The sequence below is a fragment of the Taudactylus pleione genome, unplaced genomic scaffold (genome assembly GCF_031769625.1).
Source record: "Taudactylus pleione unplaced genomic scaffold, aTauple2 ptg000040l, whole genome shotgun sequence".
In the NCBI taxonomy this organism is placed as follows: Eukaryota; Metazoa; Chordata; class Amphibia; order Anura; family Myobatrachidae; genus Taudactylus; species Taudactylus pleione.
Genome location: NW_028284442.1, coordinates 7,884,259 through 7,909,671, shown reverse-complemented (window position 1 = coordinate 7,909,671; position 25,413 = coordinate 7,884,259). Strand labels below are relative to the sequence as shown.

The 25,413-nt window shown below is 44.0% G+C and overlaps 1 protein-coding gene across 7 annotated transcripts in view; it reads left to right on the top strand.

The window, feature by feature from the left end:
• PPFIA2 (PPFI scaffold protein A2) overlaps positions 1-25,413 on the top strand; it is a 452,695-nt gene that overhangs the window by 341,645 nt on the left and 85,637 nt on the right. For all 7 annotated transcript variants that reach the window (XM_088454381.1, XM_088454383.1, XM_088454384.1 and 4 more), the window contains 6 exons: positions 1,444-1,527; positions 2,513-2,644; positions 9,383-9,445; positions 9,633-9,724; positions 11,628-11,763; positions 12,999-13,222. In XM_088454381.1, coding sequence (XP_088310507.1) covers positions 1,444-1,527; positions 2,513-2,644; positions 9,383-9,445; positions 9,633-9,724; positions 11,628-11,763; positions 12,999-13,222 — 731 coding nt within the window. The remainder of the gene's footprint in view (positions 1-1,443; positions 1,528-2,512; positions 2,645-9,382; positions 9,446-9,632; positions 9,725-11,627; positions 11,764-12,998; positions 13,223-25,413) is intronic.

Below are 25,413 nucleotides of genomic sequence, written 5' to 3'. Positions count from 1 at the left end.
AACATGTGAAGACAAGGACAGAAACTTTATATTAGGCTTTGCAAAAGCATGTATGTAATTACGTTGAAGTAAAAGTTTTCAAATTCTACACATCCTTGAAATTACACTTGTTTCATTTAGGATCAAGTACAGTACCCTGTATTTGTTGGAGCTAAACATCCATATAGTTAATAGAAGCAGTAAATGGATTTTAAAATGTGATTTGAAACCACTAACAATATACTATTCCCTTTTTACTAAAACCTGCACCATCAACACATCACATCCTAATTAGTAAATTTTTTTAGTACATTTATGAATATTTCTTGCTAGTCTTTGGACGACACACTGTATATATGTCATACTCTATGCTTCTTAAGTTCAGTAAATTCCACTGGCAGGCTTACCCTTTGGTGTGTTGTCTTCTGTGGTATTTCCATCTAACAGTCAAGTACAGGGTGTGGCACTTATTTTGTTCAGCGTTTTATTCATCTCTCACTATAGTAAATATCCATGTGTGACTTACTGCTTTATGCGCTGTGTTAAAATGTACCTGTTGCCTACACGCAGCGGGGCAGCCATTTTGTGGGCTGAACTAAAATTCATGACAATACAGATCATTAGTTAACTAGGAACTATTGGCATCATCACTGAGACATGCATGTCACCAATTATTAGTGAATTGATAGCTGCATTTATTTCAATATTGGGCTCTACTCTGTGTAGGCAATTGGTACACTTTAATTAAACATAATCACTGCACCATTCCAACCAAAGTATAGCATACAGTATTATTTCATAATTTTTTCTTCTAAACTGCACTGATATATACTTTGTGTCACATTATTTTAAGCATTTTGTGCCGCTTTCTTTAGTGTTTTGTAGTCATTTGTCCTGATTTTATCAACTTTGTCCCTTTCCTTTTCCTCGACTCATTAGTCTGATCCAACCTCCTCTACCTCATCTGATGATTATCAATATGTTATGGAAGCTAAGCTACAAGACATGATCTCCATACGTAGGAAGGTAGTCCTACTGGACTTTACTTTCTATTGCTAAATAGAATCCATCTAATTTTGTTTTGATTTTAATTATTTGTTGTTTTTTTATTTTATGCTTTAATTATTGATAATCAACCATCATGCAGTTTAGTGCTTCAAGGGCTTATAATTTATGATGGCAGGTTTGTGGTTAAACCATGGACAGTCTGCATGTTACATTTTGGCTGACTTCATTGCTCATAAACAAACCCAAATGTACTGCTAGTGCTTGGATGTAGCAGGCTGTGTAGCTGACACATTTCAAGCAATGCTGTCCAGCTGCCGGCTTCAGTACTGTTGCTGTTCCTAGAATAAGTCTGCAGTTAGTAGTAGCTTGCTTTGGTCTAGTTGTTCCTTACTTGCAGAACATAACGTATTCCCAAGCACTCTGATTTCAGATCCATTCCTTTTGTGTTTTTCACAGGCAGAAGAAAGGCATGGTAATATTGAGGAGCGAATGAGGCATTTGGAGACACAGCTTGAAGAAAAGAATCAAGAACTTCAGAGGGTGTGTATAAAGGATAGTAACAGTGTAATTAAATATAAGTTGCCTGAATAAAACATTTGGCTTTGCCTGAGGATGTCCACTTTCTTGGTTCTTCTAATAATATCATAAGGATGAAGTGCACCTACAGCTTTTTTTTTTTTTAAATCTTTTATTTCATAGTTTTTATGTTTCTGCTGTTCTATTTTTTTCATGTGCTAATTTTTGTTTTTGCTTACATTGTTAATTACCTATACAGTTTGTGTTATTTTGAAAAGAGAAACTTAAATATAGAATTTTGCAGAGCTTTTTTTTTTTTTTTTACACTAATGGACATATTTGTCAATATTATTTTTACTAAAATATTGTGAAAATGTGTGTGTTGAAATGCTTTGCACATTATTTTAGTATCAAAGGGCTTTTGTAAAAACTACTCCAAGAAATTAAAGTTGCATATTTTTAGTAAACCGATCACATTTCCAATACTTATAATGGTAAACGCGATCCGCTTCTATTTTACTAATGTTCACTTTTTAAAAAATACTGAAGGAAGCCCTGCAATAATAACAATACCTTCAGATGACATTATGCAGGCTTCCCTCCGGTTCCCTGACTCCTTCCAGAGCCAGTACCTGTCATTAGCATAGTGTGTTTACTACATCTCCGCTGACTGCATACATCAGCTAGTAGGGTCACAGAGAGGAGATCAAAAATCAGCTGTCCGTTGCAGGTAAGTTCCCTCAAGCGCCAGAAATTGATACGACTTTCACAGGGGTTTGTGTAGGACTTTTATCTGCTTGCAATTACAAGAAACCCATCCTTACTCTACTATGCCTCTCCCATCCATCCACCCAGCTACCAAGCAGCCTACTTCTAGGCATGTGTATAGCCAATTTTCCGATTTTACACTACGCAATCCAGCTGTACATCAGCCTTTATATATCCTGATGTTATTTAGCTGCAGTAGCATTAGTTCGATGTACTTAGTTTGTTATGTTCTATTGCATAGGCTCGACAAAGAGAAAAAATGAATGAAGAGCACAACAAGAGGCTCTCTGACACAGTGGACAGGCTCCTAACTGAGTCCAATGAAAGGCTGCAGTTGCACTTGAAAGAAAGAATGGCTGCCCTTGAAGACAAGGTAACTAATGCTGCTCAGCTTTGTTCTATACGTCCTTTAATACAGCACACGGTGTGACACTTCTTAATTAATTTGTTCAGTGTAGTTATTCCATGGAATATATGACAATTTAAGAGGATATAGGGCAGTTAATATGTTATTCTCTCTGACCACCTATATTAGTTACCTTTTCTAACAAGCTAAAACATTTTTTTAATTATAGAGGCTACAATAACACGATCATGTGGACAAGCAGCATTAGTACACAATTTGTCACTAAAATGGACATTTTACAAATGAGTAAATACAGTGCTGTGCACATCAGATACAATTACCCATTATAGTATTATAATACAGTACAAACAAGGTCCAGAACATATAGCCCACTATAGGTTTACTATTGATGCAGTTCCATTGGCAGCAGGGCTGCCATCAGAAATGATCGGGCCCAGGACTGACATAATCGGCAGGCCTCTCCGGCCCCAGCGTGTCTCTCAAGCCCCAGCTTCTCTCTCTGGCCCAAGCGTGTCTCTCTGGCCCCAGCGTGTCTCTCTGGCCCCAGCGTGTCTCTCTGGCCCCAGCGTGTCTCTCTGGCCCCAGCGTGTCTCTCTGGCCCCAGCGTGTCTCTCTGGCCCCAGCGTGTCTCTCTGGCCCCAGCGTGTCTCTCTGGCCCCAGCGTGTCTCTCTGGCCCCAGCGTGTCTCTCTGGCCCCAGCGTGTCTCTCTGGCCCCAGCGTGTCTCTCTGGCCCCAGCGTGTCTCTCTGGCCCCAGCGTGTCTCTCTGGCCCCAGCGTGTCTCTCTGGCCCCAGCGTGTCTCTCTGGCCCCAGCGTGTCTCTCTGGCCCCAGCGTGTCTCTCTGGCCCCAGCGTGTCTCTCTGGCCCCAGCGTGTCTCTCTGGCCCCAGCGTGTCTCTCTGGCCCCAGCGTCTCTCTCTGGCCCCAGCGTCTCTCTCTGGCCCCAGCGTCTCTCTCTGGCCCCAGCGTCTCTCTCCCGTCCTCTTTTGTCTCTCCAGTCCTCTTTTGACTCTCCAGTCCTCTTTTGACTCTCCAGTCCTCTTTTGACTCTCCAGTCCTCTTTTGACTCTCCAGTCCTCTTTTGACTCTCCAGTCCTCTTGACTCTCCAGTCCTCTTTTGACTCTCCAGTCCTCTTTTGACTCTCCAGTCCTCTTTTGTCTCTCCAGTCCTCTTTTGTCTCTCCAGTCCTCTTTTGTCTCTCCAGTCCCCTTTCGTCTCTCCAGTCCCCTTCTGTGTCTCCAACACAGCTCCCAAATGTCTTCTGTACTTGGCACTAGGTCCACTGCTATGAAGCAACCTGTGCCAGTAAGTGTTAACAGCAAAAATATTTAATAATTTCCTATAGTGAGGTCTGCTTTTCTGTGGTCATTGTAATAAGTACAGCCAGTGATGTAGCCAATAACTGCACTAAGATTGTTTCTCAGCAATGGCTCTCATCTCACATTCCAATTTTCTCCCATGGTGGTGTATTTTGCCATGTGTTTCACATGTGTTCAATTAGTGTGCCAGATGGATATAATATCTGATAAAAAGTATCACTTGTCATGCCTGCTTCGGCTGGCCTCTTGTAAAGGTTATAGGTATAGTATAGTGGTTTTGGTTTATTGAAAGATAGATGGTACACTTGTACTCACTGTTACATGTACACTGGTGATGGAGCAAAGCTTAAGTGTAGCAGGGTACTATACCTCTCACCAGCCAGTGAGGGTATGCTGCAAACGGGTAATGGTGCAGGGATGCTGGAACAGCTTTATATGCAGATATTAACCAGGTCTCAGAGGAGCTAAGTAGGAGGCTTCTGTCTCCCACTATGTCATTCTGCACAGTAAAGACAAGGTGGTCCCTGCACATGTTCAGTAGTTATTTACAACTCCGCTATTGTTTTTGAAAATTTTAATGAGATATATCTTTCCTTATAGTATACACTGCCGGTCAAAAGTTTTAGAACACCTTCATTTTCCAGCTTTTATTGAAATGTTTGCAGTTTAATGTCTCAATGTACTATTAGAGAATAAAACAAATAAACAATTGGAGATGAGAAAAAAAAAATCATAGAATAATTTTGTTTAACAAAAATATTCTAAGGTTTTGACTCCTCAAAGTAGCAACCTTTTGCCAATATTTATTTATTTATTGCCAGTTATTTATATAGTGCACACATATTCCACAGCACTTTACAGAAAATATTTGTCCATTTACATCAGTCCCTGCCCCAGTGGAGTTTACAATCTATGTTCCCTAACACATGTACACACGTACTTAAACACTAGGGTTAATTTTTTTGGGGAGCCAGTTAACCTACCAGTATATTTTTGGAGTGTGGGAGGAAATCGGAGTACCCAGAGGAAACCCAAAATAGAACACTTGAACACACTGGTGGCATTGTTTCTAGTGGAAATCAAATATTCTTTGGTAAACTCTTCCCAACACTGTTGCAGAAGTTTCCACAAATATGTTGCCCTTGTAGATTTCTTTGCTTTCACCATTCTGTCCAATTCACCCCATACTAGCTCGATGGGCTTAAGTCTGGAGACTATGATGACCATTCCGGGATTTGCAGCTTAACTCTTATTCTTTTCCTCAAAGGTAGTTTAGTCAAAGCTTGGAGGTATACAGTATACAGCAGGCTTGGACAGGGCCACCGGGGATCCGGGTAATTCCCAGGTGGGCCCCTGTGATATCAGGCCATTCCTCTTTCTGAGAGGGGCAGAACTTAGTGGACCATGATCGGTGGTGGGGCTTAGCGGGATGTGATCGGGGAAGGGAGAGCATCGGTGGGGGGTTGTTGCAAACTCCCCAGCATGTATGTCTGCCCCTCCATGGCTCCTTCCCTCCCAGCCAGTCGTCACCAGACTGATCAAGAAGACTAGAATGTTGAGCCAGGTCGGGGACTGTTGAAGCGCACCACTGCAGAGGAGGATGCCAAAATGAGGTCTCTTCAAGGAAATCAGTTAAGTGCATTGCTCTGCTAGAGCTATGAAGGTGGGGCAGTGCCATCAATGAGAGGGGGTTGTGAGGTGGGGGAGTGCGATCTGTGAGGAGGACTGTTATGTGACAACATGGGGCCGTGTGATCTCTGTGGGGGTTTGTGATCTGTGAGAGGTGGGGTGTGTGATCTTTGAGGGGGCCTATTTGATGATCTGTGACATGGGGCATTGCAATCTGTGAAGGGGGCAGTGTGCTCTGTGAGGGGGGCTGTTTGATCTGTAAGTGGGGGACTGTGTATGGGGGCAGTGTGATCTGTGAGGTGTGATCTGTGAGGGAGGGGGCTGTGCGAGCTATAAGGGGGCCTTGTTTGATCTGTGACATGGCAGTGTGATCTGTGAATGGGGGCTTGTGTGTGGGGCTAGTGTAATCTGTGAGAGGGGGCTGTGAGGTGGGAGAGTATGACCTGTAGGGGAGGGGGTTGTGTAATCTGGGAGGGGGTTGTGTAATCTATAAGGGGGGCTGTTTGATTTGTGACAAGGGGGCAGTGTGATCCGTGAGGGGGCAGGGGGTCTCTGAGGGGGGAACCAGTGTTTGGGGGCAGTGTGCTCTGTGAAGGGGGGCTGTATGATCTGTGAAGGGAGGCCCAGTGTATGGTGGCATTATGATCTGTAAGTGGGGGCCTGTGAATGGAGGCAGTGTGAGAGGGGGGGCTGTGAGGTGGGGGAGTGTGATCTATGAGGGAGGGGGCTGTGTGTGCTATTAGGGGGCCTTGTTTGATCTGTGACATGGGGACAGTGTGATATGTGAGTGGGGGACTGTGTGTGGGGGTAGTGTGATCTGTGAGGGGGGGAGTACAATCTGGGGGAGGGGGTTGTGTGATCTATAAGGGTGCCTGTTTGATTTGTGATATGGGTCAGTGTGATCTGTGACGGAAGGTAGGGTGTCTCTGAGGGGGTGTGATCTGTGATGGGGGTCTGTGTGGTGGGGCAGTGTGATCTCTAAGGGGAGGCCTGTGTGTGGGGGCAGTATGATCCGTTATGAGGGGCAGTGTGATCTGTGAGGGTGCAGGGGGTCTCTAAGGGTGGACATGTGTGTGAGGGCAGAGTGAATTGTGAGGGGGCGTGTGTGTGGGATCAGTGTGATCTCTAAGGGGCCTGTGTGTGGGTGCAGTGTGATATCTGAGCGAGGACCTGTGCGTGGGAGCAGTGTGATATCTGAGGGGGAGGCCTGTGTGTAGGAGCAGTGTGATCTGTGAGGGGGCCTGTATGTGGGGACAGTGATCTCTGAGGGGGGCCTGTATGTGAGGGCAGTGTGATCTTTAAGAGGGAGTCTGTGTGTAGGGCCAGTATGATTTGTTTGGTGGGGGCAGTGTAATCTGTGAAGGGATTCTTGTGTGTGAGGGCAGTGTGATCTGTGAGGTGGGCAGTGTGTGTGTGAGGCTATGGGGGCAGTGTGTGTGTGAGGCTATGGGGGCAGTGTGTGTGTGAGGCTATGGGGGCAGTGTGTGTGTGAGGCTATGGGGGCAGTGTGTGTGTGAGGCTATGGGGCAGTGTGTGTGTGAGGCTATGGTGGCAGTGTGTGTGTGAGGCTATGAGGGCAGTGTGCGTGTGAGGCAATGAGGCAGCGTGTGTGTGAGGCTATGGGGCAGCATGTGTGTGTGAGGCTATGGGGGCAGCATGTGTGAGGCTATGGGGGGCAGTGTGTGTGTGAGGCAATGAGGCAGCGTGTGTGTGAGGCTATGGGGCAGCATGTGTGTGTGAGCCTATGGGGAAGTGTGTGTGTGAGGCTATGGGGGGCAGTGTGTGTGTGAGGCTATGGGGGGCAGTGTGTGTGTGAGGCTATGGGGGCAGTGTGTGTGTGAGGCTATGGGGGCAGTGTGTGTGTGAGGCTATGGGGGCTGCGTGTGTGAGGCTGTGGGGGCTGCGTGTGTGTGTGAGGCTAAGAGGCAGTGAGTGTGTGAGGCTATGGGGGCTGCGTGTGTGGGTGAGGCTATGGGGGCAGTGTGTGGGTGAGGCTAAGAGGCAGTGAGTGTGTGGAGGGAGCGGAGCGCAAAAGGGAATTTTCGCCCTGGGCTCCACTTGGCCTAGAACCGGCCCTGCTATTCATCAAGTAGTGTGTAATAATTTCAAACCGTATAAGCAGTGGTGGATTCGGGACCCCTTGCTGTCATGTGGGAAGCAACAACTAGGGTATTTTACCTTCTGGTCCCACAGGGAGCAGGAGGAGTCCAGAATGCAGAATGCACTTTGGCTGTCCTTCAGGTCTTCTGCACAGATGGAATAGAAGGAAGCCTCTGGAGTGTGTTCTGCTCTGCATCCCCCCCTCCCCTCTTTCACAGGGATCCATCCAGCTGCCAGCTCTACAGTGGCCATTGTAGCAACACAGCAAGTGCTAGGTGTCAAATGTGTGAAGCCTGTCCTGTCTGTGTTCCATACCCAGTGTCTGCCAGTTGTCTGTGTTCTATGTCCTGCATGTGCCTGTCCTGTCTGTGTTCCATATCCCTAGTGTCTGCCTGTCCTGTCTGTGTTCCTGATATTGTATCTGCCTGTCCTGTCTGTGTTCTGCTAAAATGTCTGTACTAACTACATTCCCCAAGTCCCTGGTTTATGCAGCTGGTACTTAGAGGTCCCTTAAGGGTAGAATAAAATGTGTTCTGCGGCGGGTTGGTAGATTTGCAGCCGGCCCCTAATGCGGCATTCCCCTGGTGGACCCTTCATGTCCCTGGTGTATAGTAAACAAAATATAATATACCGTCTTGATGGCAAAGCCAGTATATCAAACCAGGGTCTCAATAGTTTGATTATAAAGATATTCTTCAGGTAGTGTCGATCTCTTCCTGTGGGCTCCACATAAAAAACAAAAATGATAATGTACTATATTATTCCAATGCAAATGATTATACAGTAGAGCACTCCCAATCATGTGCACACGTTCATGGATAGTGTATATCCCAAATTGACCACCATGTTCTGGGGGATGGGTTGACTCAATCCACTTACCCCCTATTTTATTCTACTTACAAAAAGCAGAAACATTATAGGCATATCTCATAAATTCTGTGTCGTCTTTATCCTTATCAGGTGGCATCACTCCCAACAACGATGCAATTTAGGGATGAAAAATAAACGGAGAAGCATTATCTTTATCTACATTTTGTTATAAAATTACATCAAATAAAAATGAAACCTAAATAAATAAAAATAGGCTAGTAGTGTCAGCCAAATAGGTCTCCTACCAGATCTTAGAGAGTGATGAACACAATGGTACAGATAACTCTGAAGATCTCCCTGGAAAGATCAAGGTCTTGTGGTCATCACAGGTAGGCATCTGGCTTCTACATGTACAGCAGCACTCCCATAAGCAGTGTTTTGACTCCAATGGTCTTTTTCAAGGTGGACTACCTTGAAAAATACCATTGTAGTACCATATTTGTACGGACTATTTTTACAAAGGGGGAAGGGGGTCCAAAGCAGTCAACGTTTCTGAGGTTTTGCCTATGGGATTTAAAAGGCCCATAATATTGATGCATGCAAAATCATTAACTGGAATACTGTTGGCGATTTAATCCTGCAATGTGTCTGCTTTGAAAACTCACCGCTTATTAAATATAGCCCTCCAGTATGTGCTTTCTATGATATTACATTTTATGTGTAGTGTAAAATGCTAACATATTTTCCAAATACATGACAGTATTAGCTATGACAATAATACATTTTTTTTTAGAGAAGACATTTTTTACGTGTGTATTGTCATGTACCAATCATGACATTAGACACAATTTGGTTATGAATGTTGTGTCGTTTCTGTGTGTTGCAGAATATTTTACTTCAGGACTCAGAACATTTCAGAAAACAATTAGAAGAATGTTTACACGATAAGGTAATACAGTTACTGTATGTTGCATTGTTAGAATGTAATTTTTTCTGAAAATAGACTGTATAGTGCATGTTTTAGATCAGAGAAAATATGTTTGAAACACAATCATAGTATTATAAACGTGTGCAAATGATGTAATATATGTGCATGTAGAACACACGTGCATAGTTACATGTATTTATTTATTAAGGACCGACTAGCAGAAGAAATTGAAAAATTAAGAGTTGAGCTTGACCAGATGAAGCTGCGTACTGGATCCTTGATAGAACCAACATTAACAAGGTATTGTGCTAGCATACAGTAGGTGCTTCAGGTATCTGGTTGTCTCAAGGGTATATCATCTATAGCAGGGGTGGGGAATCTTTTTTCTGCTGATGGCCATTTTGTTATATATAACATTATTTGCAGGCCTGGTGCAGACCTCACCCCCTCTGTATGACATCACATCGGGGCGGGGCCACAATCGCCGGTGATTACAGCAAAACCCGGAGCATCCTAAGGATGCTTCGGGAGCTGTTAGGGCCACGGTGTGACCGTCTGAAGCATCCTAAGGATCCCCCAGGCGGCACTGCTGCATAGATTCTGGCTGTAGGGTGCCATTCTAGGCACCCTGCTAGCCAGATGAGGCTATCAGTAAAAAGCTTCATGGGCCAGACCAAATGATTCCGCGGGCCCTATACGGCCCCCCATCCCTGATCTATAGTAAGAGGTCGTTGCTTTACTTTAGTGGCAAATCTTTGGTTTGACCAGATCCTACCTAAAATAAGTTTCATTGTGTCCTTTCCATCACAGACAATAAAACCACAATGCAACTCTAACTTGACATTTTAAAATGTGTTCCCGTTTTAAATTTTATTTGAAATGCTTCTAGCAGTGTTAAAAAGAACTATTTTTGTTTTTTGTCTGTAATGCAATACTTTGTTTTCAAATACTATCGCCTCTTTATTTTCTTCCATTGGTTCAGTATTTTTGCATTGTATTTTTGTATTTCTGAATTGATCTTTATTTTTTTATATACTGAAAGGAAAACCATAATTACTCTAGACCCCCGTAGCACCAGAATTTAATTTAAAATCGACACGATATACTGATATATATATAATTAAGTGTCCTAGTCTTTACATATTATAATATGTGGATATTTACAAAAGATAATACATTGCTAGTCAAAAACATCTTCACTAAGTACCAGAGCCAACTTGGTAAGAAGCTGCCAGTGAGCGCGTTAAATGTAGATGTGTTCCTGTCTAGATAAGACATGGAAAACACCAAGGGTGTTGGTAACTTTTGAGGATTACTATACAGGTTGAGTCTCCCATATCCAAAATGCTTGGGACCAGGGGTATTTTGGATAACGGAATATTCCGTATTTTGGAATATTTGCATATCATAATGAAATATCTTGGGAATGGGACCCAAATATACACACAGAATGCATTTATGTGTTATATACACCTTATACACACAGCCTGCAGGTACTTTTATACAATATTTTCAATACTTTTGAGGCTCAAGCAAAGTTTGTGTACAGAAATGAAATTAATTTATGTTTCATTTACCCCTTATACACACAGCCTGAAGGTAATTTTATACAATATTTTTAATAATTTCTGCTTTAGACAAAGTTCGTGTACATTGAACCATCAAAAATCAAAGTTTTCATTATCTCAGTCATGCCAAAATAATTCCGTATTTCGGAATATTTGGATATGGGAGACTCAACCTGTATATATAGAATTCCTTTAACTTAGCACCCACTGTTTCCTCTGTTCTCCATTAATTAGGTTATAAATAAATAGTCTAATGACAAGATTGCTTTCCTAATTTGTATTTATAGAACATGTATTCTAAAATAATATTTGTGATTTTTAAATTGAAAGTTCTGTATCTGCTTTTATTTAAAATAGGAATATATTATTGTACTATACTATACTATTACTCTTCGTTATATTGTAGAGAATGTTAAGAATTACATTAGTTTTATCCATACGTTCCTCACTGTTACCCACTATGCCCCAGCTCCTGCCTACTTCCCAGTAGTAACAAAGCCATTAAAATTGTAGAGTTTTACAAAATGGTTGCAGCAACTAAATCAGTTCAGTGATCATTTTTCATTTTTAAGCTATAGTCTGGTGCAATGGGATCAACCAAATTTTTAGAAAAAATTATTCTGTATTTGTGTTAGACCTCACTTGGACTCATCTGCTGAGTTGAGATACTCTGTGAGCTCGCTGGTAGATAGTCAGCCGGACTATCGATCAACTAAAGTCATTAGGAGACCACGAAGAGGGAGAATGGGAATAAGACGTGAAGAACCAAAGGTCAGGATTTTCCCAGTTTTATTTCTGCATGTTTACAATTTATTGTATTATGATGGCTCTAAGCATGTTGTGAAATAAGTACAGATTATTTGAATAATATGTCCTTAAGTACATTATATACCCTTCTGGTATTCTGGGCAGAGTGGATGTCTCTGCACACCATAATCAAAATGAAATCCAATATATTGGTTGGTAGTAAAATTCTCAGGATTAATTCCAAAGCCCAGATTTCTTCCTCCACCAAATGCATTATATTGATGCAAACTCCTCTTTTAATTATCTAGTCAAAAATGTTATAACATTAAAACATTCATTGTTTGGAAATCAATCCTTTGCTGGAGCAGTCTCTTTTTTACTTTGGACACAAAGTCCTACCAGCCAAGGACCCCTCATACTAATATCCTATGGGACGAATATTTGAATACGACTAATGAACCTGCACCCAAATGGTGGGTACACACTGGGCGACATTACTGAGCGACTGCACGATTACGACTTCGTAATTGTGCAATCGCTCAGTAATCATGCACAAATCGTGCACTTTTATGTCAGAAACGACCAGCGATGCGCACTCCCGCTGGTCGTTTCCGACATTGTCCATCGCCTGAACATGCAGCACAATCTGATGATAACGACAGATTGGCATGTTCAGGAGTGATGGACAGTGCCTGCACTGAATGACGTTCAGTGCAGACACTACAGGGGATCAGGAACGACTGTACGATTACGGTGTCGTAATCGTACTGTCTTTCCTGATCGCTTAGTGTGTACGCACCTAAAGAGGTAACACCTCATCTTCTTAAGAATATTGTGTACTATAATCTCAAAGAAATTGGTTATAGTATATAGTGATTTGTACACACTGCAAATGTCAACCCAATATATTTTTGTACAATATATTTAAATAAACAATTTGATATTTTTGCTTTAAATATTTGAAGGTTTACTATATGGTGCATTGATAATTGCAGCCATTTTAAAATTGTGTACAAATCTCTGTATTTAGCTTAAAAAAGACCTGTGTTCCGACACTTGTGTCACAAATAGTAATTGAATATGTAGCTTGTCCAGTTCATTGTACTATCAAATAAAGGTCTAGCTAATCAGTTCAAGTCCCAAAACCCGGGACAGATGGAACATTAATAGAAGGACTACAGTGGGTAAAGAAATATGGCAGCTGAGACAGCATTGTCCACATGTCATAATTTTAATTCATATTTTTGCAATTGATTAAGGTTAAGTCTCTGGGCGACCATGAATGGAATCGAACGCAGCAGATGGGAGTCCTTAGCAGCCATCCTTTTGAAAGTGATACTGAGATGTCTGACATTGACGATGATGATGACCGTGACACTATTTTCAGTTCCATGGACCTTTTGTCACCTGGCGGACATTCTGATGCTCAGACGTTAGCCATGATGCTTCAAGAGCAGCTAGATGCCATTAACAAAGAAATCCGGTATGTTACATTTACTCTTGTTTTTATTATATAAATGGGCAATATGCTATGTATGATATATATGGTAGTATACTTCTGAGTTATTATGTAATAAACTGTATATCACTATTTGAATATCTAGTGGTGGTATTTCAGGCTACTGTACTACAATACTTGAAGGACCTAGTTATGGTAATTGTATCTCCGTAATAGGTTGCCAGTAGTGGATGGAAGAAATATCTGTGAAGTTTTAATGTGATACATACTAGTGCTCATCTCACTCACAGTGGCAAGTTCATAGCTACTCTCTTAGAAAAATGTGTACCACCCTAACAGAGCAGACAGAGCTTTCTGAGGCCCATGGCTGGGTTCCACGTCTCGCTGTACTGCCAATGCTTCAGACACAATGTTCATCCTTCAGACAACACAAGTCACCCTGGAGCGCAAACTGGAACTGAGGATAATGCACAAAACATCTTTATTCTGCAGCGCTCAACCGGCATTAGGGGCAGACACTAACACATCATTTTTACAATGTCTGTACTGTCACGTCTGCTTGCACCAGCAGCACCTAAAACAGACATGCTGGTGACATTAGAAATTGGCTTTTTTACTTTGAGAAAACTAAACTACTGTGACTGTGTTTCTGAGCTATTTCTATTTATTACGTTTCAGCTCCTTTGCCTGTGGCTGCTGTACAAAGACATCCTGCTTCTGTCCTATTCTTAGAGAGGCTAGGTACACATGACACAAGAAGTTATATGAGGTTAGGAGGGCTGATTATCTTTCAATAATGCTTATAAACAAGGATTTTCCTACACATTAACATAAATGTTCACTTTTTTTCATCTTTGTAGTGATTACTATGCATAAGCAGTTTTGTTTATTCAAACTTTGAACTTGTTATATATTCTGCTTGCTTTGTACTGCATCTTGAATTTGTTTCCTAGCTCAGGGCTGGGAATAAAACCAAATAGATAAGACCCTAACATTAAAAAATATTCTTGTTTGTGGTTTCTATCATTGTAATTGACCAAAAACTTTTAAATACAGTAGAGTTCTCCAATGAAACTAGGATACAAGCTGGTACTAGAGAACCCTTGTGTACACAGTCCTAGCACTATTAGAGACTGAAAGCACAGAAATTACATAGCAAACAGAAGAAGGTAATATAAAGTGTGTACATGTAAATCTTGAAACAGCAATTCACAATGAGTAGGTGGAGTGTCACTTGCTGGTGCCGATAGTCCTTGCTGTGTCTATTGTATATTCCTGTGGTGTGCAAGGTTTTCATAGGAAGTGCTGCATAGATGTAATTATATTTATTTACAGACCACACTACAAAAATGTATTCAATTAGATACCCAGATGTACTGAAAGAGGAGGTCACAAAAGAACTTTGATTGGCCTCTCCAGTCTGTTTGTGCCACTGGTCTGGAATCATATTGTATCTTATTCTAATCAACGATATCACTACACATCATAAACTTACAGTGCTGCATACAAGCCGACTTTATAAATCTCCTCTCCAGGAGAAGCCCGGAGAGGAGACGCTGCTGGTCACTTCGGGGGGCGGAGCACGGCTCCTAAGTCATTAGGCAGTACTAAATGACACCCCCTTCATATGGACCCGCAATTATTTCCCCATACTGCCCACTTCACTAAGATGTTGGAGATCAGGCCACTCTTCCAGGGATGCGGAGGGCTATCCGCAACTTCTGGGAGAGTAGGTAAGTATGTGTGCTGCATAATGAAAGGTGACCATGGGGCCTATGTATCAAGATTTCTTTTTCAGAAAATTATGTAGAAACTGAAGTTTCTGCATAGTTTCATGAACTGTTGTTATGTACTAATAGCACACTGCAGGAGATTTCACAGAAATCTCTCACAAATTTCACAGAAATCTCCTTCAGAGTGCTAATTAGCAGTGCAGATCGCAGTGCCCATTATTCTCAATGGGGACTACAATCTCAGCCCTATGTACCAAACTCCAAAAAGTAAAGTGTTTCGAAGTTTGGCCCCATTAGTTTACAATGGTGTAAACTGCTTTAAGCTTATGGTGGCTTATGAGCAGGAGAGAAATCAGCATCCAGCCGGCGGGCGGCGGATGCTGATACTGTGCGCATGCGCAGTGTCTGCTTCCCCCGGAAAACTCTTTCACAAATATAAAAGACTTCTACAACATGCTACAGATATAACTCACGGGCACAGCAGTTACTACAATCGCTGTACCTGTGAGCTCCCCTTGGTACATAGCGGGGTTTTCTTCTTCGGGGTCCATAGTGATCCACAGAGATACCGTGGGGATATCATAGTTGGAAGACCAGGCACCAAACAGTTAAAGCTTCAGCTCCCAGGATGCCCCGGGTCCTCCTCCATATATCCTAGCCATAGGACTTCAGTTTGTAGATGTACCTTTGTAACGGGGACTGCTCAGAGCAGTTATAAGCTTTTATTTTATATTGTATTTTATGTTTTGTGAGTTGGCAGTACCAAGCGCCTGAATGAAGACATCTACCTCTGCCGCACCGCAACATCAATAATTATGCTGGTGATTTTGGTGGGTCGTGGCTGAGCTTAGCTAGCAGCAATGCTGTGACCTGGACTGAATCGGATCCTCAGAGATGTCATGTAAGGCGGTTCCTCGCTTACGAGGAAACACGCGCGGAAGTCCTTGCTTATGGTGTCCTCACTACACCAGCCGGAGCCTTATCATCTGATGCCGGGGATCGGCAGCAGACGCTATCTGCTACCACGAGGCCAGCGTACCCGGCTGGTTAATGCAGCTTAGAGGAGGTAGGCGCTACCCCGGCAGCTCCTCCCTCGACCTAGACGCTGTACCTACGAAGGGATTTGCGCGTCTGGGTTATTCCACTACCCTTCACGTGTAATGAGACGCTCGCGATCCACGCTCAGTGCGCCCTGTAGCTGTTAGTCTCAGGAGGGTTTGGGTCAGTATCCCTGTATACCTCTCCCTAGGTAAGGTATATGGTGCTCTATGTCCCACCATTCCTTTGCATTGCTGTAGTTGATTTAGAGACGATTGTAATTATATTACATTTGCATTGTATGTGACTGTTTGCTAGCTGCTGTATTGACACTGTCTTTAATTTCTGTTTGTCAATTATAACTATCACTGTTTTCTCTCCATTCTCTTAAGGTGGGGGTTTCTTTCTGAGTACTTCACATTCATTAAGATGTTTGTGAAGGTGGTCACACTGCATTGTTACCTTTATACGTATATAAGCTAAGCATATAGGGAAACAGGAGTTCCGGCAGGTTTTATTTATGACTGTCAGTTATAACAATCACTGCTATTGCTCCATTTGACCCAAAACTACCAGGATGTGTAGGGGTTAAATTGTACTTCACTCTCTCCTAATTGATTGGAGACTCTCCACTGCAATTGATCATGGAAATGTTTGCTGAGGGGAGATTTGGGCTCTCTCCCTCTCTCTGAATATACCTTTCTCCTAGGACCAAGATATATAGCACTGGAATCCTACCAACTTTTTTGCTTATATAAGTTGATTCAGTGCTGATTTGTAAGTATATTTGTATGCATTGCACTTATATCCTCCCAATGTGATTGCAATTTAGTGCCCATTTGCAAATATATATATACATGTTGACCCTACCAAACTTGTGTTTAGGTAGTTGATTTTAATGCCCTTTTGCAATTATATGCATTTTATGTGATTTATGCTAACTCTGCTGTAAAAATAAAAAGTTAATTTTCTTTGGATTTTTTCCTAACTCTCAACTACCCGGTGTATAGGGGTAAGAGAGTCACATTTATTTTTATCTGTGAAAAGGGTTACATTGTATTGTTAACCCTACACTGGTTGTAGATTACTTGCATGTATTTCCCATGTCTCAGGACAAGGGTAAACAGGAGACTGTTGTCCCTGTGCTGGTTTCATGTAAATCCTGTGCAGTTGACCTCTCAGGATTTCATACAGGATGGACTGTGTGTTGATTGTTATACACCACAACAGTCCACCTCACCAGCACCTGTTCAGGGGTCACCTAGAATGTCCTCCTGGTCTCAAGTTATGTCCTCCTGGTCTCAAGTAGTTAGTGGACCGCTTATCAGCCCCCACATTGCTTCCCACTTTTAGATTACCCACAATGATTACAACCTGCCATGTTTCCTCTTCCCATACATCCTTCCTGGATGGAGGGTTATGTCCACTCAGTTCAAAATCTTGCTCTTAGCATCTACCTATCTGCAGGTGTTACAGACGCGTCATTCATCAGTGAATGTTCCTCTCTAGAAGGGGCGGTTAATTCAATCCTCATTATAGAAGATGAAGTACCAGCTCTTAAAGCCTAATAAACCTGGTGTTTAGATACCAGAAGGTGATTTAGGCTGGATTCCCTCAATCTGAACAGCTTACTGAGTTTATGGGGGAAGCATGGAACACTCCAGGTAAACTGTTCCAGATTCCCAAAAGACTAGCGTCTTTTTACCCTCTCCCACAGGGAGAGTGCATTTGGTGGGAAATCCCCCTCCCTACTGGGGATACTTACATGATACCTTCCTAAAGGGTTACTCCCCAGAAGGTTGTTTGCATAACTTCCCCATCAGATCCTATCAAGGCCATTCATGCCCTGCTAAATTCAGGGGTGATAATCCCAGATTCCTTTAGCTAACAAGGAAGGAGTTTTTACTCAGATTTGTTTTTTATTCAGAAGCTAAATGGGTCTCATTGCTCTATTCTGGATCTGAAATCTCTACAGGTTCATCCATGTGCCCAAGTTCAGTATGGAGACCCTACGGTCAATTATGCTGGCAATGGAACCTGGGGATTTCATGGTTCCCTGGACATACAGGATGCATATCTGCATGTACCTATTGCACTATTCCACTAAGGGTTTCTGAGTTTTGTTGTTCCTCAGCAACATTACCATTGCCGTTTGGTCTGCCCAGAGCCCCTCGGGTGTTTATTACGATAATAGCGGTCATGACTGCTCATCTCAGAAGCAGTAAGGATACTGCCATACTTGGACGACCTCCTGATGTTGGCAGTATACAGAGGTTTTACAACATCATCTCCAGCTGGCCACTGCCTGTCTACAGGAGCAGGTCTAGATAATCAATTGGAAAAAGTCTTCACTTTCTCCCAACACAGCAGATGATACATCTCGGGGCACTACTGGATTCCCTGGCACAAAGGATCTTTCTACCAGTGGACAAGTTTTCGGCTCTACAATTGGGGGTGCGCAAATTGCTCCACAATCAGAGGGTATCCATTCACTCAGCAATGCAGGTCCATGGTATCCACCGTAAACATGGTTGAATATGCCCAGTTCCATTACAGGCCTCTACAAAAATTGATTCTCTCCAGGTGGAACAGACAGCAGCATCAGTGGATCCTTTTCACTCCAATTTTTTCATCAGGATAAAAGCTGTTCTTCATACAAGGGAGGGTTATATCCCTAGGGTAGTGTCCTGTTTTTATGTGAATGAAGAAATTGTTGTTCCTGTTCCAGCTTTTCAGGCTCCACACCTTTCTGTAGGTGAAGTCTCCCTGGATGTAGTTCGTGCTCTTGCTCGATTTATGTGGAGCGTACAAACTCTGTTAGAAAATCACAAATGAGGATGGCCGTTTAACAAGCAGACACAGGCTCGATGGTTGCGTATGACTATCTCTCACGCTGATGAACCTGTCCCAAGCACGGTCACAGCACATTCTACTCGGTCTGTAGGGCCATCGTGGGCATTTAGTAATTGTGCCTCTGCTGTGCAATTGTGCAAGGCAGCCACGTGGTCTTCTCTCCACACTTTTCTTAGGTTTTATGCCTTTGATACTTTTGCCTCTCAGGATGCTTCCTTTGAGCGATGAGTGCTCCTTTCTGCTCAGGAGCGTCTCCCACCCTAGGGGAACTGCTTTAGGACATCCCCATGGTATCCCTGTGGATCCCTATGGACCCCGAAGAAGAAAATTAGAGTTATGGTAGACTTACCTAGATAACTCCTTTTCTTCGAGGTCCACAGGGCACCCACCCTGACGCACCTGGCTTCATTGGGTGATTTTTCTTTCGGTCACAGATTCCCTTATTTTGTGTAAGAGTGTGTCTGGTGTACGATTGTTCTTCCTACTCCTCTTTCCTTCTCCTGCCTTGACGCTTGTTAACGAAACTGAAGTCCTATGGCTAGGGGCGGGGTATATACTGTATGGAGGAGGACCTGGGGCATCCTGGGAGCTGAAGCTTTAATTGTTTGTTGCTTCATCTTCCAACCATAATATCCCCATGGGGAATCGGTATGAATTACCGCCGGACGCCCGAAAATCCTGATCGTCCCAAGGTAAGTATTAACTAATCTAACCTCCCCCCTAACCCTAACCCTCCTTAGGGGTGCCTAACCCTAATCCCCCCTCTAAGTGCTTAAACTTAACCACCCCTTTCCCGCCGCCTAAACCTAAATCCCCCGGGGGGGTGCCTAACCCTAAGTCCCCCCCGGGGGTGCCTAACCCTCCCTCCCCTAGCCTAACCCTAACTCCCGGGAGGGTGCCTAACCCTAATTCCCCCCCGGGGGTGCCTAACCCTCCCTCCCCTAGCCTAACCCTAACTCCCGGGGAGGTGCCTAACCCTAAGTCCCCCCCTTGGAGCCCTAAACTTAACCCTCCCCCCCCCCCCCCTCGCGTCTGTCCGCAGCGGCGCCCAGCATCACTTCGATCGGGATACCGGGCGCCAGTCTCCCGGCGTCAGTAAAATGACAGGCGTCTAGATTTAGACGCCTGTCATTTAACCCTCACCGGGATAAAGCAGTCTGGAAGCCGGGTGTCGGGATTACGTCCGCCGGCTTCCCGACTGCATACCCCCAATGGTAACCCTGTGGACCCTATGGACCTAGAAGAAAAGGAGTTATCTAGGTGAGTCTACCATAACTCTGATTATTTTCATTATTAAGGTTCCGTATAGCGGCGGATATGTTAATTTCTAATCGGGGCAAGACAGAAAGTGGAGTTAAATTGTAATAAATCAACATTCAATTTAAATAAAACACTCCTTTTCGTTTCCTGTGTAACATGCAGATAAGCATCACACATTTAAATCACATGTAAATGATCAAAAGTGAGAGTAGTTTCAAGTTACTAGAAAACTAACACCATTGTAAAAATGTCTTTAATACACTAAAAAAATGAAAGAAAGACAAAAGATTATATAAATTATGTATTGGTAACCTTAGAAATTCTAAGCATTGGCCCTCATTCAGAGCCGCACGCTCTGAATGAGGGCCGGGCTCCATTTTCATGGAGCGTCCTCCTGGACGCTCGTATAGCTGTGGGTCACCACCCACAGGCTATACGAGCGTGCTTTGTGATGGCCGCGATGGTCGAGACCATCGCGACCATCGAATTTGCGAGCCGGAGCCTGCGGTTGAGGTTTTCAACCACAAGCTCCGGAGTGATTTTGGCTCTATCAGAGCCAAAATCACTCCCACTGACATCACTAGTGATGTCAGTGGGCCGGCTTCTGACGGGAGGCGTTCCCGTGGGAACGCCCCCGTCAGGGAGGCACGCCCCCGGCACGCCCACCAAAGGGGGCGTGCTGTCAATCAACATTGACAGCACGCCCCCTTTGATCGGACACAACGAGCGAAGGAATTTCCTTCGCTCGTCGCGTCTGGCGCATGCGCACGACGGAGCTCCCTCCGTCGTGCGCATGCTCAGTGCATAACATCGACCCACTTGCGAGCGGACAGCCGCTCGCGAGTGGGTCTGAATCAGGCCCATTGTGTTTACTTCAAAGTCATTTTATGAGTATCTACTTAAAACATTTGTATTATCATTAAAATTAATTTAACATCACTTAAGAAATACATTGGTTTATTGCTTCTAACCCTTAACAACCTTGTATAGCTTACTTAACTATAAACTAATAAATAACGACACAGACAACCAGAGCTTGGCTAAAAGGTCACAGCTTTTATTTATAATTAATTAATTAACCTAACCAGGGTGGCAAAGAGACGCTGCAGGCTCAGTTCTAGCTTTTACTTTGCTCAAATACTCGGGGAACGACTGACACGTCCCCCCTCTAGACGCACTAACGCTGCGAGGGTCCCACTTCCCTCCTGGGCCAATCCGAGGCGCTTCCGTACCAAAAAGCGCCCGAGTCCTCCCGTGCGGAGCAGGACAAATTCGCCAGGTTCATCGAGGGCAAGTGCCCCCACAATGTATCTTACGCCACATAAAGCCACTGATCTGCAGCGTACTCCCGCCAAAGCCAGACTCCAAAGGAAACTGGCCCGCCACCCAACACGACCTAGCCCAAAACAAGAATTCCTAAATAAGGAATCTGAATCCAAGTCATCAAGATGCCCTCAATCAGGATTAAAAAAAAATACAGAGTTAAATCGCCAACTAAAAGCTATGACTCACAACCAAGCCACCCAGTGACATCGCCTGACAGTATTCTGACACATTCACCTTCTTCCTCGTCCTGCCTACCGCACCATGCTTATACACCACTCTCCAAGTCACACTATGCACCATACAGATCACACATCCTCCCATTTGGCTTTAAGCCCAACAAAACCTCTCACTACGAACGATCACCTCGCACCTTTCTGCTGTCGCTCATCGTTGCTCCTGACAGGCAACCCTCCTAGTCAGGCACATCCTATTTAGTCACCGAGGACACAAGAAACCCAAGCACGAAACTCAACACCAAACCGCGCACATCATACACAACCCAAATTGTCAACTGCTGCAATCCCAGTGAGCAACAAAGTTCCGTACCATGAGTATCGCACCAAACCCAAACCATCCCGACACATCTTTAAGAAAACACATAGCAACTAAATAGCAGGGATGCATAAGAGGGGAAACAAGTAACCAGAGTGAAGGGGAAAAACTAAAAAACCTACCCGTGAACCAAATTGGGCCGGATCAAGGCTCCTGGGAGGAAAAACTAAAAAATCCCTTCACCACCCCCCAATTGTTGAATGCTAGTCGTTCAACGATTGGTTGGTAAACAACGTTTCAGGTTGTCGCCAGGTGCGCAACTAGTTCTAGTCGCAACTGAATAATTGTCTCATTCCCAGCCCTTTGCACGCCCTAAACTCTGCAGGAAATGCCACCGCAATCGCTGCGCCAATTTGAAGAAAATGAGTACTAGAAACTGAAGCATAGAAACTGCCCCAATCAAAACTTAGACCAAAAACCGCAGAAAACTAACATGTAGTACGTAGGATAAGATTGGCCTGTACACCACCCTCTTGCTCTAAGTGAACTGAAAAATGCAGGGTAAGATTGGCATGAAACTTTCCTTGTGTTCACTAGCAGGGCACCACATCTGTAATGCACCGCAAGGCGTACCGGGCATATGAACCTCTGGATGTTGGTAAACGGAACTATCTACCCCCACCTTTATGGTCTGAATTGCCCAATGAAAAACTTGCAAAGCACCACTAATCCCCTGAAAAACAATATCTTAGTTTAAACCCAAATCTCTGACGAAACTAAATACTCCAAATTGCAGCTGGAAAGTTCAAATGTAAAAACGAGGCCTAACACCCTCCTTGCAACTCTCCTTGTGTTCACTAGCAGGGCGCCACATCTGTAATGCACCGCAAGGCGTACCGGGCAAATGAAACTGTGTATGTTGAGAAACAGAAACTAGCCACCCCCACCCTTATGGTCTGAACTACCCAATGAAAACTTGCAAAACACCACTAATCTCCTGAAAACGATATATTTTAAAACAAAATCCCTGACGAAACTAAAACACTCCAAAATTGCAGCTGGAAAGTTCCAATGGAAAGACGAGACCTCACACCCGTCAGAATCCCCCTGCTCGTAACCACAAGTAAAGCATCAAAACTGTACATCAAAAAAGGCCGTCTGGAGACGACGCGAACGGGGAAAACATTCACCCAACATGTAATAACTGACTGGGTATGCACATGAATACTCTCAAGCTTACCATAGAGGAGATCCCCGCTGGCAACGCCACTGCAGAGTCTTTGGAGCCGCTCCGCTACGACTGGCTCCGAACAAAGAATTAAAGCAAATATTGAAAAACTTACCCTCCGTAGATGGCTGAGCCCATAAGCTCGCCAAAATTGCCAGGCAGACGATTACCCCCTTGGTATCATTGGCACAAGAGACCAAAGCGCAATTTGTATGTAGAAATATAATATTCTGAACCTAAACACACAAACCTAAATGACAACGCAAAAGCAAAAGGAACGAGTTTCGGTTGTAGATGACATGAGCTGCCCAATTCAGCAGATTAGAAAATAATTAATCCTCAGTCGCACTAACCAGCCTTATTAGGCCATGAAAACTGGGAACGGCTACCAACAGCAACAATTATTCGAAAAAGCTGTATCGTAATAAACCACGCTGAAAAATTTCCCTCCAATTGAAAACCCAAAACACCTGGCCAGCCAGCCGCATTGGTAAACAAATTGCAGCAACAATTGCCGCTGAAATACTAATTAGTTCACCATTAAATTAAACAAGAAACCTTGCCCAACAACAAAGTGCTTGCTCAAACAGTGTAAAACTATAAATCAGCCGCATTTAAGCAAACAACTTACAAACCCAATACATCATTTTTGTTTATTTATTTATTTATTTTAAATGCTTCCACTGAGGCTCAAAACCTTAAATGCCTAGTGTGATATGTGGTCCATTTCCCACTACGCTACAAAATCTACCAAACAACCATAACCTGCTATCGTGACTATCTCCATCTCCAACCTACCAACCGGACACAAAACCTACCATCATATCACGCGCAACTGGAACACCCAAAACACGGAAAAAAGGTGACTGTGCCAAAAGAGGAGGTCCAAACAGACGTCACTCCTTCCCGCACCCATGAAGAGAAATCCGTACGGAAAATGCGCTACACAGACCTGGTCAGTGCCGGCCTGAACCTGCGAAAGTAAGAAAAATGGATTTCTCGATATAGGTGCCGGAAACCGCACCGCCCGAAGGCAACATTATTTGCTAATTCACCTGAACACCCTAAAAAACCCCACGCATTGAAAAAGAATATATGGAGGAAACACAAACACAGGGAGATATCAGGCCAAGGTGGAAACCGAACCCACAACCTCTTCGCTGCGGGGGAGGAACGCTAACCACTACACCACCTGTGCTGCACAGAAAAAAACAGCCTAACAAAATGGTGACTGAGCCCGACTAGCTCCCTTAGAGCTAACCCCTGAGACGGGAGGTAAAACCACCTATACACGTAGGCTATCCTTGGACAGGAGCTACCCACGCAAGTGCGGCACGAGGGCAAACGACAGCCCAACCTACAACGCATCGGGGACCATAACTGCCGAAACATATACCTTAAATAAACCAGGATTACCCCCGTTTCGAAGAAGGAATGCGGAGGCAGCCCCGCAACCAAGGAGGGTAGAAATTGCAACACCCCTTGTACCCCAAAAGGTATAACCACCCTACCGCCATGGTTCCGCCCGCATTGGGCATCAAAAATTCACCCCATGCCAAATTTCTGGAATAGACAAACATGTAACTACAACACAGATGCATAAAAAATCCACCCGTGTTCTGCACTCTGTGCGTCAAATAGCCCATGGTACCGAGGAGCATGTAACTCCAGCCCCAACCCAATTTATTATATTCCCAAAAATTGCGACAGTCGCCGAAGTCGCCTGATTCCACGCTATGACATCCCAAAATTGAACCAAAAAAAAAAATCAGCAAATTTACTTCTGCGGATCCTTATTCGCTGAGGCGCAAGGCGCACAGCAAAAGCTGAATTCACACAATGCCCACCCCCCATAACTGTGTCATAAGCCTCCCTGTAAGTACCGCCTAACCCCCTGTCTAACCTCTGCGCAACCCTCCTGTCAATCTAACGCGAGCGCGCCAGGCAAACAGATGAAAAACAAAAACTGGAGTCATAACAAAATTTGTGACACAATCATACTCGCCAGCACCAGGTGGCCCAGAACCTCCTCTACCATGCTTCTGTGAGGCGCCATCTTTGATGTTTCAATGCGGCGGAACCGCCAGCTCGACCGCCATAACCGTCTTCAAATGCACAGGATCACTAGAGTCTTCTCCCAACACTCTTCTGTAAACCAGGGCCATCTCGACGTGCACTGGAATAGCAGCCGTACAAACTACTGCATTGACTTGAGGGACCATCACTGAGTCCGGCTGACCTGTAACTTAAAGCAGAGGTGAGCTGGAGAAGGGGGTGAAGGCATG